Source organism: Barbus barbus (assembly GCF_936440315.1).
Source record: "Barbus barbus genome assembly, chromosome: 39".
Lineage (NCBI taxonomy): Eukaryota > Metazoa > Chordata > Actinopteri > Cypriniformes > Cyprinidae > Barbus > Barbus barbus.
Window position 1 is genome coordinate 16,474,148 of NC_136717.1, and position 15,890 is coordinate 16,490,037.

General features: G+C 41.6%; 1 protein-coding gene across 2 annotated transcripts in view; it reads left to right on the forward strand.

Moving 5' to 3' along the window:
- Positions 1–15,890, forward strand: part of plxna4 (plexin A4) — a 210,270-nt gene that overhangs the window by 25,273 nt on the left and 169,107 nt on the right. For both annotated transcript variants that reach the window (XM_079398683.1, XM_079398682.1), the window contains exon 3: positions 6,475–6,657. In XM_079398683.1, coding sequence (XP_079254809.1) covers positions 6,475–6,657 — 183 coding nt within the window. The remainder of the gene's footprint in view (positions 1–6,474; positions 6,658–15,890) is intronic.

Genomic DNA, 15,890 nt, shown 5'->3' on the forward strand with positions numbered 1-15,890 from the left:
TGTAAGGCCAAATATTTTTATGTTTACATAGACTTTTATATCCATTGTGTCTCGTGTTCCATTTCAGGTGTGTCTTCGTTAATACTATTCCTGCTAATACTGAGATTTTATCTCTTGTCAGTTACAAATCCTAGTAAGGGAGAAGATTATTTTGAAGTGCTTGTGACGATACAAATGTGCATGGCGGTATCACATAATGAATGTATCAGTGTGGAAGTCTTGGTGTCTATAGATCATTCTTGGTTGACATCTGACTTATAAAAAATAATCTGCCAGCGCCCCATGTTCCCTACGTCAGCAGAAAGAAATGGTGTGAAAATGAGTCTAGCACAGTAAATTCACCCTTCTCATCTCCTGGAGTGATGTATTCAAGCAAACAAGGGGCAGCACACACTAATAGGATTTTTTTTGTGGTTAATTTATGCATTTTTCTCAACCTCAGTCTTGCTTATAGAGACATTGCGGTCAGAGAGATAAGAACATTTTAAATTTAAGATTGGTCTCATTATTATTCATAATCATCTCAATTATAAGTCATTAAAATCAGGCTATAGGCTTTCCCCCTACAGCTGTCAGTCTCTCTGCATGCTCATTAAATATTATTGCCAAATAATTAGCGCTTTTCACCCTCCTAGACAGATCAGTTTTTTTAGACCTCATTCTATCGAAGTGGATGTCAGTTCTCGTTAGTTTCCGACTGCTAGTCGTACTTTTTTCCCGCATTAAAGGTGCACTTTGTAATTACTGTGCTGCGTTGACCTGGCAGTCATGTTGGACTTATACTGACATGCAGTGTTACACAAAAGCAGTCGTTTTCAGATAATGCTGCTATTCAAAAATGTGCTATTCACAATTAGGGCGAAAACATTTTCAATGGAGATTTTGCAATGGGTTTAAATGTTAAGCAAATGCACTCCGTTAAAGTGACTTCTGTGTGAGCAGTGCTTTATTTTTCAGTGCAAATTAAGTGCACCTCTGAATTGGACAACATGCTTATCAGTCTGAAATGCTGCAGTCCCCCTGAGATCTCTTGATTTTTAATTAACATGGATCCAGTTCGTCGCCAAGTTTTCTCTTTGGTGACCCTTCTGGGAGAACCACTTTATGGGACGGTGTGACATGGTTTTAATCAGTCGCTTGCACTGTGTGCAGTGCATTTCCATTCATTAAAGTCGATCTCCAGGTTTATTGGCCTCAGTAATTACATCTCCCATCGTAACTACTGCAGCAAAGGTCATAATCCATCATAAGATCGTTATCTCCTAATCAGACTAAACTCACTTTACATGTACATGTGAAAAGGTTATGTGCTCCAGAACTTGTTGGATGTTTCTTGAGCAGTACGTCAATTTCACTGCCTTCTCTTCATTTGTTGGTGCCATCATAAACCTTATGAAGTTCTACACATGCATGTAAGCGCATGTTGACATATGGGAATGTGTACTCAAGCACAGCTACAAACACTTTCAAGCGGCGAGCTGCATTGCCGTTGTGTTGCTTCTGACAGTTGAGATCTCTGAAAACACAATGTGCAGTATAACCTGCCTTCAGCATTTCATACATTAATTTTTCATATCCATCCAGCACACAACCTCAAACAATGGCTTAAGAACACACAAATGCAAACACAACCTCTCTTCATAAGTGCTGACATTTCACATCCCAGGGGTTTCATTGATCCACAAAGAATGATGTATGCGGTGACATCATTGACATCTGCTGAATGCGTTTTTGTCACTTGAGCTTTACTCAACCAAATCAAACAAATGACTCTTTTCTGATTGGTCTCCTGAGGTATGCATAAATGTTGTAATCGTATAAATCTGACAGTTTTCATTTACTTCTGGTAGGTATTGCAGATGACTTTTTTTGTTTTTTTTTGTTTTATATATCTATGTTTAAAGAAGCTCGAGGAGGTGTAGAGCAGATGTGAGAAGACTTCACAACGCATCTTCTTTTTAGATACCATCACAGATCTGTGAATATCCTGTCCTGTGGCTGCATTTAGATGTTGAACTCTACTGTATATCTTTATGCCAGCGAAGTGCCATAAGATGGGATTTTGGGGGTTGATTTTTGTATCTTTAACTCTCATTTTGATATCTTTTGACAATTTTTTTTAAAGCTCGAAGATTCAGTTGGAAGTAGTGATATTGCTCAGAAAAGGCCAATGTTGGATCAAATAATACTAGCAAAGTGCTTTCAAATGGAGGTCTTTGCTATGGAAGCGGAAGCTTGCCGAATCTCTTTCTTACCGAAAGGGTTCACAGTCATTAAGTCATTAAATGTCATTACGTGCAGATAGTTGTGCGATATTCATCACTCACATCTTTTCATTCTCTCTTAGCGGAGTTCTCTAGTAAAGTCGGCACTGGGTAGAGGCCACAGCAGGATGGAAACAGAGATGATGAGGCCTTTAATTCATTCATAACAACTCTGAGAAAAAAAACACCTGAACAAGTTAATCATGGTCTTCAGGTTTACTAAAAAGTTACAGGCAAGTGAGCTAAACTCACTAACTAAACCAAAAAAAGTAGACATTCAGGGCCCCTGGTTTTCATGTTGGGTCAGGTGAACCCAAAATCAGCCTAATTGTAAAACATTAATGTAGTTATTCAGACAACCCACCAAACAACCAATTTGTGGTTTTGTGCATCCATAATAGAGTGCCATTACACTGTTCTCCCGAAAGGTTCATCTCTGTGAAGAGCCAGCGTGATTGTCTATCCAATCGTTCAATCCTGATAGAAACCATTAAGACGGAGCAAGTGTAGAATGCACCTAATCAAATGCATAACGGACACAAAAACAACCTCTTAAATGCCACAGGATTGTGCGAGCACAAGGATTGCCATTCTCAGAGCTGATTGAGTGTTGATATAATTACGTCGAACATGGAGCTGAGATTTGTGGGAAATAATGTCTTTGTTGCAAATAACAATCCCTGCGTGAGATATTACTTGAGCATGAAAAGGAAAGACTCTGAAAGGGTAATTATGACTTTGCAGAATTAGCTCTTGAAGAGCCGATTCATCATCTGAATGATGTACACTTGCAGCAGTGATCAGGGTTTATTTGCATAAACTGTGCATTTTGATCAAACTGCGATCTATTAATAGCGCATTAAAATATTTTGTGCCCTCTCAGCTAACAGAGAGGAATACAAAAGGCATTTTAAACTAAAAAGTGTGTAGTTCGTGCCCCAGACCTACAAACAGGGTTCCTTTCACTTCTTCTGCCAGATGCTCAAGGTTAGTCCCCTATGTGCTCCGATTGAACAAAAAGACTTTTAGAAAAAAGCTTTTTTTAAAAAAAAGCTTGGATTTCACTTGTCTTACTATCCAGGGACACAGAGACGCCGGCGCTAGGAAAGAGAGCTGCCTTTGTGTTGCAGGACGTAGCCAGGCAGCGAGTGCTCCGAATGACCTGATTCTGCTTTCCCATTCTCTGGAACCAGTTCAAATGAAAAAACGGCGCTTGCGCCGATCCAGAAGCTTTTAGTTGTGCTCGTGAAACCATTCCCTCCTTTCTCACCCCCCCCCCCTCCTTTACACCTTCAGACACGCAGCGTGAAATTGCCAATAATGCAGCAGCTTGTTCGTGCGCACCGCACTGAGAGCGAGCAAGGCAGTCGTAGACGAAAAGAAAGCATAAAAGGCGGAGAAACGGAGCACATGAGGAAGTAGAGGAGGGTGGCAGGCAGGGCGCCCCCTCTCGCACATGGGGCGTTGAGAGATGTTATTTATTGTATCGGGATGGGGAGAGAGAGGAAATGTCATGTTTATGTGACTAGGTAATGAAAACGTGTCTGCTTCCTGAGAGGTTGACAGACAGGAAGCCTATTTCATAAGATTGCAGCACATAGGGTCTGATTGGCATGATGTTCACCTTGCCAGAAATATCGTGGCATATGCCAATGAGAAGACGTGACGACACATGCTCTATCCCCCCCAAGTCTGTCACAGGCATATGCGCCCTGCCACGCACAGGCCTGGGCTTTCAGATAAAAATATCCGCAATGCCAAAAGGCTTTAGTCTGTGTCACAGCTATGACTGTCATTGTGTTTATTCTTAGCGCAGTTTTCTTAACCTCAGAGGTGGCAAGTCTTTGTAGATGTTGCTACCACTCTGCTGCGTTGGGCCTTTACACATTTTGACCCGTGTAAGCAGGATGAAGGGTGCTGGAGGCCGCGATTGCGGTCGAGTGTTATTTTTATTTGCGTGTGTAAGCAGGTGTGCACGTAGAAGCAGGTTGCTGCTGCCTCAACAACCCACGATGATTCATGGCCCCCGATATGGACAGGAGACATCTGCAGAAAGACTAACAATGCAGAAAACAGATCTTTCATGTAGCTGCGGCTTTCTAACAAGAGCCGTGCGCTAGAAATGAGCACCATTACTCTGGGCCGGCATTGACGAGCCGAGCGGCACGCAGGCTTTGGCTGACAGCAGAACATTTCTAAAGGTCAGACATCAGCGGAGAGAGAAAGGAGAAAAAACATATAGGACATTGAACATTTCCCTGTTCCCTCTCCCGCTCTACTCTCTCCTTCATTTCTTTATTTATTCTTCATTCCGGCTTGTATTGAGTGAACTGAGAATTGAGTGCGGTGTTCCCTATCGATTCGGCCGATCACTCATAAACTGCCATTTTAGAGAGACAGCCCCTGTCTTCCATTTGCTTAATGAAGGGTCTTGTATCTCCTGACCGCTGACAAATAGACATTTGCTATATTGCATGTAAAGACCCATCCGGTCACTTGATTGATCGCGTCGCTCCGAGGTTGGTCCGATTTGCTGCTCCGGTACGGATTTGTCCCTTGGCCTGCAATGGATTTTCAAACAGCATTAGCTGAGAGTCATTATTATTAAGATAAATGCCACTTCAGAAATAATTGAACTCTCATCAAGGGAGTATGTACATATATCAGTACATACACAAAGAGTCTGAGAGTGATAATGTACATCCAGATGCTTCCTCTCACAGCCTGGGCATCACTCAGGATTGCCCTTCGCCTACTTGATCACTGGGGACTGTGCTGTGGGTTGGTGCCTGGGGGCAAAGCACAGCTCAAGCTGTCTCGTATTTCATGATCCAATTGAGAGTATATGCCATTAAAAACTGAAATATTAATGCTAATAAAGCAGTTTGAGACACCTGTTAGGCTGCTTAATGATGGACAATTATGGGTCATGCTTTCAGAGTGAAATTAGACCTTTTTAAAGTGCCTTACATCATCATGTAGGTCAAACTACTATAGATGATACACAAACAGTGGAGGTTTTTATAGTACATACATGTAGGTTTACATGAGAGATTTCAATTTTCTTTATTTCTTTTTTTTTTTGATGCTGTGGCTGATCAGTTTTTCTGACATTTTACCGAATAAAAGAACATTAAGGTTTTATGATGTTGCATTATTCATTATATCTGTGTAAGGTCTATTTTTTTTTTTCTAATTTTTCCCTAATTTTGCATAATGTGTTTACAGAAAATGTTGCTGATTTTTCTTTTTAGAGGCAAGTTACTCAATTTTGATCGATACTGGGAGTTTTTTTTCTTTAGAATGACATGAGTAATTGTTCACATTTAGTGAACAATTAGAAGGAATGTGTTCAAGTAAAATATTAAATAGTTTTTTTTTCTTTTGTTCTGAAAGATAAAGATTTTAAATGAATCAATTTGCATAATACAAAAAAATGTTTAAATTAACATTCAAACTTTTTTTTCTGAGCAGGCCTTATCAGAGCCTGAGGAGACACTCATGAATGAATCAAAGGCCGGGAGCATATCATATTTGGCAGCGCTTGAGAAGTGTTATGGTTTCATGCCCTCAATGAGTCAAAGCCCTGGGCATCATTAATCATGCTTTCGATTTGTTTGACATTTTATCCTGAGGTCTGTGCAGCTGTTTCAATGGATGCCGTTGTTTCCAAAGCCCTCGCAGCAGACTGAAATATGGAAGCATTACCAAATTATTATTTCTGTATCAGAAGCTGTAAATCACTCCATTCTGGCTGACACTGGCAACTTTCCCAGCCATATGTTATATGTCACATAAAGTCGCACAGCATCACCTGAAATGCCATATTTAAAAGATGTTTTTTAAGATGCTTTTCCACCTGAAATGATAAATACACTTGGTCTTATATCAGATAAACCTCACAACCCCATTTTAGATATGACTGGCTGAATTGTTGGTAAGTAGTGACAATGATGTATCTGCTGTGAAGCTGCCTTGCAAATGGTCCAGTAAACATGTATGTTGCATCATAAACTAGTCAAATGAGAATAGAAATGGCTTTGTCTGCAACATTTGTAGCAATTTCCATATCCTTGCTAATGTTCATCACATTTCTCTACTAAACCAGAACTGACTCCGCTAGCCACTTTACAACCAGTTAGTTGACTAGTCTCATGCAGATCTACTCTAAGTAGATGAATTAAACATTATTTATCGTTCTCCTTTCTAGCTTCTCACCATTGATGACAACTTCTGTGGTCTGGATATGAACGCCCCACTCGGCGTCTCGGAGATGGTTCGTGGAATTCCACTGTTCTCCGAATCCAATGACAAACTGACGTCAGTTATCGCCTACGTGTACAAGAACCACTCTCTGGCATTTGTGGGGACCAAAGGCGGTCGTCTGAAAAAGGTAAGACTTGTGTTTTGCAGGAGAGTGATAAACCACGAAGTTGACTGATCCATGGATTGTGCGTTTCTAAAAAGCCTCAGAGGTCTAGCAAGTCTTGTGTAGTAATTGCTGACATAGGCCATTTTATGACACATGAGAAGATCAGAGCGTGGTCCACTACATCCTGCTCTGTAAGAACGTTAGATCCAGTGAGTCTTGCAACCGCGGTCATGCTCGGCAGCCTTCTGCCGTTGTGTTTGACGCATATAGAGAGGAGCGGTTGGTAAGCGGCGCAGGCAGAGAGGGCCATGGGAATCCCTGCACAGGCAGAGGCTGTCGGGGGTAATTGGATGATGCGGTGCAGGGGCTTTCGGCCTGGTACCCTCTTCTCTGACTGTGCCTCAGAGGAGCCGTGTCTGAGACGAATCCAAGGGCCAGCCAGACACTGCACAGAGCAGAAAATAACATTAAAATAGAGAGAGAGAGCACGACAGCAAGGGAGGGACAGACAGACAGAAAGGGAGAGAGAGAATGAGAGTATCATTTTTCTCTTTTTCTCAAGTGCTAAACCTCCAGGGTGTTGACGTTACAGACGGGCAAATCTTTGCCAAAAGGCAGGATTCCAATTTGACGCATTCTTGTTATTGTGGTGGTGTGTTTTGTAGTTGGATCTGGCTGTGGATGAAAATCCGTGGCATAACGGACTAGTCCTTTTCCCAAAAAATTTCAACCCTGAAGAAGGAAAGAGAGGAGCCATTTTGGTGATGTAAACGCTTTTCTGGAACTTGTCAGCCTGTTCACACCAAGAAAGATAACTATAGCCTTAACTAAATTAGTGCCCACACCAATGCATGATAATGTTGTGTTTATAATGAGTGCATGTACACTACCAGTTAAAAGTTTTTGAACAGTAAGGTTTTTAAAGAAGTCTCTTCTGCTCAACAAGCCTGCATTTATTTGATCTAAAATACAGCAAAAAATATTTTTACTATTTAAAAGAATATTTTTTTTAAATGTTATGTATTCCTGTGATTTCAAAGTTGAATTTTTAGCATTATCACTCTAGTCACATGATCCATCAGAAATCATTCTAATATTCTGATTTGCTGCTAAACACGCATTATTATTATTATTATTATTATTATTATTATTATTATTATTACTATGTTAAACAGCTGAGTAGAATTTTTTCAGGTTTCTTTGAATAGAAAGTTCAGAAGAACACCATTTATCTGAAATGGAAATTTCTTGTAACAGTATAAATGTCTTTATCAATGGTATAGTGTGTAATGTTACAAAAGCTTTTTATTTCAGATAAATGCTGATCTTTGGATCTTTCTATTCAAAGACTTCTGACAAAATGTACTCAACTGTTTTAAATATGGATGATAGTAATAAATGTTTCTTGAACAGCAAATCAGGATATTAGAATGATTTCTGGAGGATTACTGAAGTGACTCTGAAGACTGGAGGAATAATGCTGAAAATTAATATTTAAATTTATATATTATATTGTAAAATATTTCACAATATTACTGCTTTTGCTGTATTTTAGATTAGTTTTAGAATTAAATGCAGGCTTGGTGAGGAGAAGAGAATTCTTTAAATATATGAGAAAATCTTACTGTTAAAAATTTTTTGACTGCTAGTGTATACTGTTTTCATAGAGTTAGGGTGATTTATTAAAACTTTATAGTTATTTTAATAGTTATCTCCCTTGGTGTGAATGGGCCTTTAGCCGCTTAATTAGACATGCTTCTTTTTCAAACTCCATCCAGAAATATACTTTTGAGACTAATGTAATTGGAGATGGTGCACTGATGCATCAAGACAACTCCGTGATGCCTTTTAGGTAATAAGGATGTTTTCTGAGGGCCATTCCAATGAAAAAATCCATTTCTTGTTAGAGACTATAATTGACGAAATGACACAGACACCAAATTGCAGATACAAACAAAAGTGTGCAGCCAAACAAATCTCCAGGGAACAGACAGACAACAGTGACGTTCTCTTTCAGGCAGACAGACAAACATAGCCATGCACACACACACAGAAACCTTTTAGTTGCCATTTTGGTGATTGCAGATCTCTGCGGGAAAACAGCAGATGATGTCACTGTTGCCTTTTAGACAAAACAAGAAAATAGTCCGCACTGGCAGTCATTAATCAATGAAAATTAGTTTATTACCGTCCCTTTTGCATGGTGATTTATAGGCCACCAGCACGTCACACTCAGTAAATTGTTTACTAGCTGAAGACGAGTTCATAATGAAAAGTAAATATTATCTGGAGCAACTCTGATCATTTGTGAGATGGAGTACAGGAACTTGGCAGAAAAAAAGAGACTCCATAAAATCAGAATTAGAGTTTTGTGGCTTTTGATGCATGTTGGTTAGTTTTGTCATTTACATGCTAATGAACTCTAAAATGTTGACTAAATCCATTAAGCAATTTATAAATTTACACTCTCTTTATTCTGAAAAAAAAAAAATTGGAAAATTGGAGCAATAAGGCAAATCACTCATCCTTCACAGGATTTTTGTCCAGTCTCTAAAATAACAATGTTTCTACTAAAACCACCTGTAACTGACTAGCAAGTTGTAAATTAAGCTTATTGGCTATTGAAAAATAATTTTCCATTCCCAAATTTTGTTTTAATTGGAAATACATAAGCACATGCTTAGAAAAGGAAAACTGCTCATCGGGCGACTTCATTGGGGTCTTTAAGTGGCTTGTTTCAACAGTACAACTGAATGGAAAAACGACAACATTGTAGATAATGTAGACCTGTTGAGACTAGAAAGTTATGAGATATGTCTCTCTTTTGTGTGCGTGTTGCTATGTTTGATTGTTTTCATTTCATGCGGTATTTTCTGTATGTAAATGTTGGTATTAGGATTACTTGGGTGGAACACGACAGCAGAATACCCATATATTTTAAATTTGTACAGGATAATCCAAGGCTTACAGCATTCAGCATGGCTATGGTTCTCTAACTGTAGTTAGCGTTCTCAGTGTGATTGACTCTGAGAGGAGGTGCAATGGCAGAATGTTCTGTGTCTCACCGCGTTTAAAGAAAGAGCTATAACCAAACTCCAGAGAGAAGCAGTAAACAACTTCTAAACCCTCCAGAGAATATCACGGACACATTTTTTTGACGTGCGCACACACACACGGCTGTCAGCATAAAAAGCACAGAGCTGAAAACACGAAATTGCTGCGTTTGCTGCAGCAGTTTTTCAGCACCCCTGGCACTGCGGTGGACCCTCAGACCAGATGTGGTTTTGGGACTTTGGAACCTCTTTGTCCCCTCTCGCTCCCTTGTTCTTCATTCATCCAATCACCCATCTCTATCTCCCTCTCCAATATTTCTCTCTCTTTTCTTAATATGTACCTAGTGCAAATAAAGGAATTTATGCTTTAAATTTATTTAGATTTACATTTATATGAATTAAAAGATATTTGGCAATTTTATAGTATTGATTTGCTCTTTGGGATCTTGTGTGTGTATGTATGCATGCGTGTGTGTATGTATGTATGTATGTATGTATGTATATATATATATATACACATATACACCTATACACATACACACACACAGTGGGGCAAATAAGTATTTGATACACTGCCAATTTTTCAAGTTTTCCTACTTACAAAGAATGGAGAGATCTGTCATTTTCATCGTAGGTACACCTCAACTCTGAGAGACAGAATATTAAAAAAATCCAGAAAATCACATTGTATGATTTTTGAATAATTAATTTCCATTTTATTGCATGAAATAAGTATTTGATACAATAGAAAAATAGAACTTAATATTTGGTACAGAAATCTTTGTTTACAATTACAGAGGTCAGACGTTTCCTGTAGTTCTTGACCAGGTTTGCACACACTGCAGCAGGGATTCTGGCCCACTCCTCCATACAGGTCTTCTGCAGATCTTTCAGGTTTTGGGGTTGTCGCTGGGCAACATGCAGTTTCAGCTCCCTCCATAGATTTTCTATTGGGTTCAGGTCTGGAGACTGGCTAGGCCACTCCAGGACCTTGAAATGCTTCTTACGGAGCCACTCCTTAGTTGCCCTTGCTGTGTGTTAGGGGTCATTGTCATGCTGGAAGACCCAGCCACGACCCATCATCAATGCTCTTACCGAGGGAAGGAGGTTGTTGCCCAAAATCTCGTGATACATGGCCCCATCCATCCTCCCCTCAATACGGTGCAGTCGTCCTGTCCCCTTTGCAGAAAAGTACCCCCAAAGCATGATGTTTCCAGCCCCATGCTTCACGGTTGGGATGGTGTTCTTGGGATTGTACTCATCCTTCTTCCTCCAAACATGGCGAGCGGAGTTTATACCAAAAAGTTCTATTTTGGTCTCATCGGACCACATGACCTTCTCCCATGCCTCCTCTGGATCATCCAGATGGTCTTTGGCAAACTTCAGACGGGCCTGGACATGTGCTGGCTTGAGCAGGGGGAACTTGCGCGCGCTGCAGGATTTTAATCCATGACGGTGTAGTGTGTTACTAATGGTAACCGTTGAGACTGTGGTCCCAGCTCTCTTCAGGTCATTGACCAGGTCCTCCCGTGTAGTTCTAGGCTGATCCCTCACCTTTCTCAGGATCATTGATACTCCACCAGGCGAGATCTTGCATGGAGCCCCAGTCTGAGGGAGATTGACGGTCATCTTGAATTTCTTCCATTTTCTAATAATTGCGCCAACATTTGTTGCCTTCTCACCAAGCTGTTTGCCTATTGTCCTGTAGCCCATCCAAGCCTTGTGCAGGTCTACAATTTTGTCCCTAGTGTCCTTAGACAGCTCTTTGGTTTTGCCCATAGTGGAGAGGTTGGAGTCTGATTGATTGAGTGTGTGAACAGGTGTCTTTTATACAGGTAACGAGTTCAAACAGGTGCAATTAATACAGGTAAAGAGTGGAGGATAGGAGGGCTTCTTAAAGACAAACTAACAGGTCTGTGAGAGCCAGAATTTTTGCTGGTTGGTAGGTGATCAAATACTTATTTCAGGGCAGGAATTCCTCTCCGGGCAACTCTCCCTCTCGCACCGCGCCGGAACCGGGACAGAGAAACCGGGTATCAGTCGACAGCCTCAACCAACCACAGGGTAAAATGACAAATAGAAGAAACGTCACTTACCCCTTTGGTGGCTGGGAGGCTGTCCCCGTCGTTCCTCCGTCCCCGTGCGGGTTCCACGGCTTCTTTTGCGAGCGAGAGGGGATGACGTCGTCAGGTGTTGCCCAACTGCGCTGTCTAGGTCCGCCTTGCCCGCATTCTCCACCACTGTGGCGGGAGGAGCAAACGACAGACACAGTGGGTGTGGCGTCAGGCCTCGGAGAGGTTTCTATTAAACAAAATTGTCAAATATAGTGTCCAAAAGGGGGTAAAAGTGTCCAAAATAAACAGGGGATCTGGTGTCCTCGGCGTGCTGCGGGGCTCGTGAAGGAGGGCAGTGTTCGGAAGGGAAGGGTCCAGGTAAGGGGCGGAGTCCGATGGCGGCACGCGCTCCCCTCTCGGGTCCGGGGCCCGAGTGGCGGCGGCTTCTCCTAAGCGGCTTCGTCCAATGTCCGTCCTCGGCACTTCTGGGGGATTCGACGGCCCGGCATTCTGGCCCGTCAGCCGTCTTACGGGTGCTCGGCTCTATCCGGACTGCGGGTCCGGCAGCTCGCGTGTTTGGCGGTGCGGGAATCCTCTCAATGCTCCCTTCCTGGACCCACGAGGACACCAGCGTGCATGCACGTGGAAGAGACCGGTCTCCCGAGGAGAGACGCGCTCGGCATTTAAACGGCGGCGGTGATGAGGCTCTATTCACATCAGGTGCGCCTCATCACACGCCGCCAGCCCTGGCTGGCTCCGCGCCCCTCCTCTCACACACACCCACTCCCGTCGGGAGCCTGGTGAAGGGCGGCGAATACGGGACGGGGTGGTAATGATAATAAAGGGGGGAGGCAGCCGACTCGTCACTATCTATCTATCTATCTATCTATCTATCTATCTATCTATCTATCTATCTATCTATCTATCTATCTATCTATCTATCTATCTATCTATCTATCTATCTATCTATCTATCTATCTATCTATCTATCTATCTATCTGGTGCCCTCAATAAGTATTGGAACAGTAAAGACAAAATTGCTCTGTTGGCTGTGGAGTCAAGACATTTGCAAATATGATAAAAGATGAATGTGAGACAAAACTACAGAATGTCACATTTTATTATTAGCCGTTTCAACACATACATGTTTTACCAAATAAAAAGAACAGCACTTTTAGAGTTTCATCCCCCTATCTGATGTGAGCAAAAGTATTGGAACAGTTGCCTCACAGGTCTTTCTAAGTAATCTGCTGTGCCCTGTTGAATAATTCTTCAGATATTAAAAGCAGGGAATGTGTCATATCAGTTATATCCATTACTTCTGCATTCTGAATCTTGCATTCGATGATGACACACACAAACCAGGATGAAGATGAGGGAGCTGACTTTGAGAGAAAAGCAAGCAATTTGGATGCTAAAAGAAAAGAGGAAGTCAATTAGAGCTATAGCAAAAACAAAGGGCATGGCGAAATCAAGAGTTTGGAAACCACCAGTAACCCCAGCAACCAACAACGACCTGATCGGCTGAGAAAACAACAATAGCTGATGACAGACAAATCATAAAAGCTGTGAAAATGAACCCTAAACGACGTGTCTGTAAAATCACCAACAACTTCCAGAAAGCTGGGGTGATGCTCTGACAATCTACTGTCCTCAGGAGACTTTGACAAAGATTACAGATGCTACACAGCAAGATGCAAACCTCTGACCAGCACCAAATATAAAAAGGCAAGATTAGAGTTTGCAAAAAAGCACAAAGGTGAGCCAGAAGAGTTTTGGAACTGTGTTTATGGACCGATGAGACAAAGATGAACCTTGGATGGGAAAGCAAAAATGTGGAGAAAAAAGGGAACTGCAAATCATCCCAAGCATACAGCCTCATCTGTAAAGCATGGTGGAGGTGGTGTTATGACATGGGCATGCATGGCTGGCTCTGGAACAGGCCCTCTCAACTTTACTGATGACTTAATGTATGATGACAGTAGCAGAATGAATTTGGAAGGTTACAAAACCATCTTGCCTACCAATATTCAAGACAATTCCACCAGATTCATTGGGAAGTGCTTCATATTGCATCAGGACAATGACCCAAAACACCCTGCCAGTTCAGTCAAGGAATTTATAAGGGCAAAAAAATGGAAAGTCTTAGATTGCCCAAGTCAATCTCCAGATTTAAATCCAATTTAACATGAATTTCACCAGCTGAAGAGGAGAGTAAAGGCAGAAACTCCCCAAAACAAGCAATAATTGGGATTGGCTGCATTAAAGACTGGGAAAAGTATTTCAAAGGATGAGACCAAGAGTCTGGTGATGTATATGGGTCACAGACTCACTGCTGTGATTGTGCGCAAGGGATCTGCAACTAAATAATAGCTTTTAATCTTTTATATCTGCCTTATGTTCAACTGTTCCAATACTTATGCTTACATCAATGAGTGGGTTGAACTAAAAGTGCTGTTCTTTTTATTTGGTAAAACATGTATGTGTTGAATCACCCAATTAATAAAATGTGACATTCTGTAGTTTTGTCTCATATTCATCTTTTAAGCATATTTGTAAATGTCTTGTCTCCACAACCAACAGAGCAATTTTGTCTTTACTGTTCCAATACTTTTGGGGGGCACTGTATATATATATTTTTTCTTCTTTTTTCTTTGTAGTACTAGTGCAAAAATGAAGGACAAAGAATACTGTTACTCAGGAAGTTGAAATTGGTCAACGTGTTTTTGTTCTGCCAAAAATCATGTTGTGTAATAATAACTGTTTCCCAATTCTTAATAACTTGCAGGACTTCAGTCAGTACATATGCCACCACATATGATTTTACACGTTGGCTTAAAGCGCTCCAATCCCTTTAGTTCTTCTCATTGGCATCTACGTTATCCTTTCAAAAACCCCTCATGATGCCTTTCAGTGTTTACGTATAATAAATAGGCCATATGGCCGAGGCCTCTATCCTCTCCTTTGGCCGGTAGCTATGTCAAAAAGGGTGAAATTAAACCTATTAATTGCGGTCAGCGCATCCGTGTCGAGCCAGGGGTGAAGTCGACAGGCTTCTAATCCTTTCGCATGAGGCATTCGCGGCGGCCTGCTTCACGCAGACCAGGAGGGCCGGATAAGCTCCCCCGCCCACACCCCCCTGCCGAGGTGATAATGCATCCAGTAGGCCCACTCGCCGCTGAGAGAACCTCAGCCACTCACTCAATACAATGAGCAGCTAACCTTGAAGCAGACCTGGCACAGGAAGTCTGGCTGACAGCGCCCTACGTGAAGGATGGAGGGGAAAGTGTGTGCCTGTGTGTAGATGGGTCGAAGTGTGTGCGTTATCTGATGAGGTTCTGTGCATTTAGCCATGAGGTGTGCACTGAAGTGAATTCTTTGGCCCTTGGAGACGCCACTGAGATGCACAGTTCAAAGGGTGCTATTCAGACACTGTAAAATTGTTCAGGCAGTGGAGACAGTTTGTTTCAGGATGACGGCTCAGATTGCAGGTTGTCGATGGTGATGGCTGGTGGAAAAGGCTTAAATTTGTCTATGAATGGTAGATGGTGGTGGGGAAAAGGTCACATTATCCTTTAGACGCGATTCTGCCTGTACGTTCTTCCCATCCTTCTGTATGGGTGAATAGACAGCTTTTTAGGCATGCCATTCTACAATTGTTCAAAACTAACAGACTTCTAAAAATATCAAATTTAAATAAAAGAGTAAATGAATGGATAAATAGTTTTAAAAAGTAAAAAAAAAATATATAAGTAAAATGTTATAAATATAAATTTGTCTGTTGTTGGATGACTAGTCAACCGGTTGACCACTGTGCCCCTTCCCTATTTTGTGTGCCCAAGCCAGGTGGGTTGGCTTGCATTCGTGCATGTGTGTGTTTGTTTGGATGCTCACCACAGATGCAGATTATTGAAATGATGTGAGAGAGCTGGAGCCATTGGAGCAGAGGATTAAGTGTTGAAATTTAATGATGAAATATGCTGCAGGACAGCGTGCTTTAGATGCAGGGGAAACCGCATGTGTGTGTGTGTGTGTGTGTGTGTGTGAGTGCATACGTGAATATGGGCATGTTGAGTGTGTGCATGTCCTTGTATACAACAGTTTTATCACTCTCTCTGCAGCTGCTTATGCCAAACCCCAGAGGAAA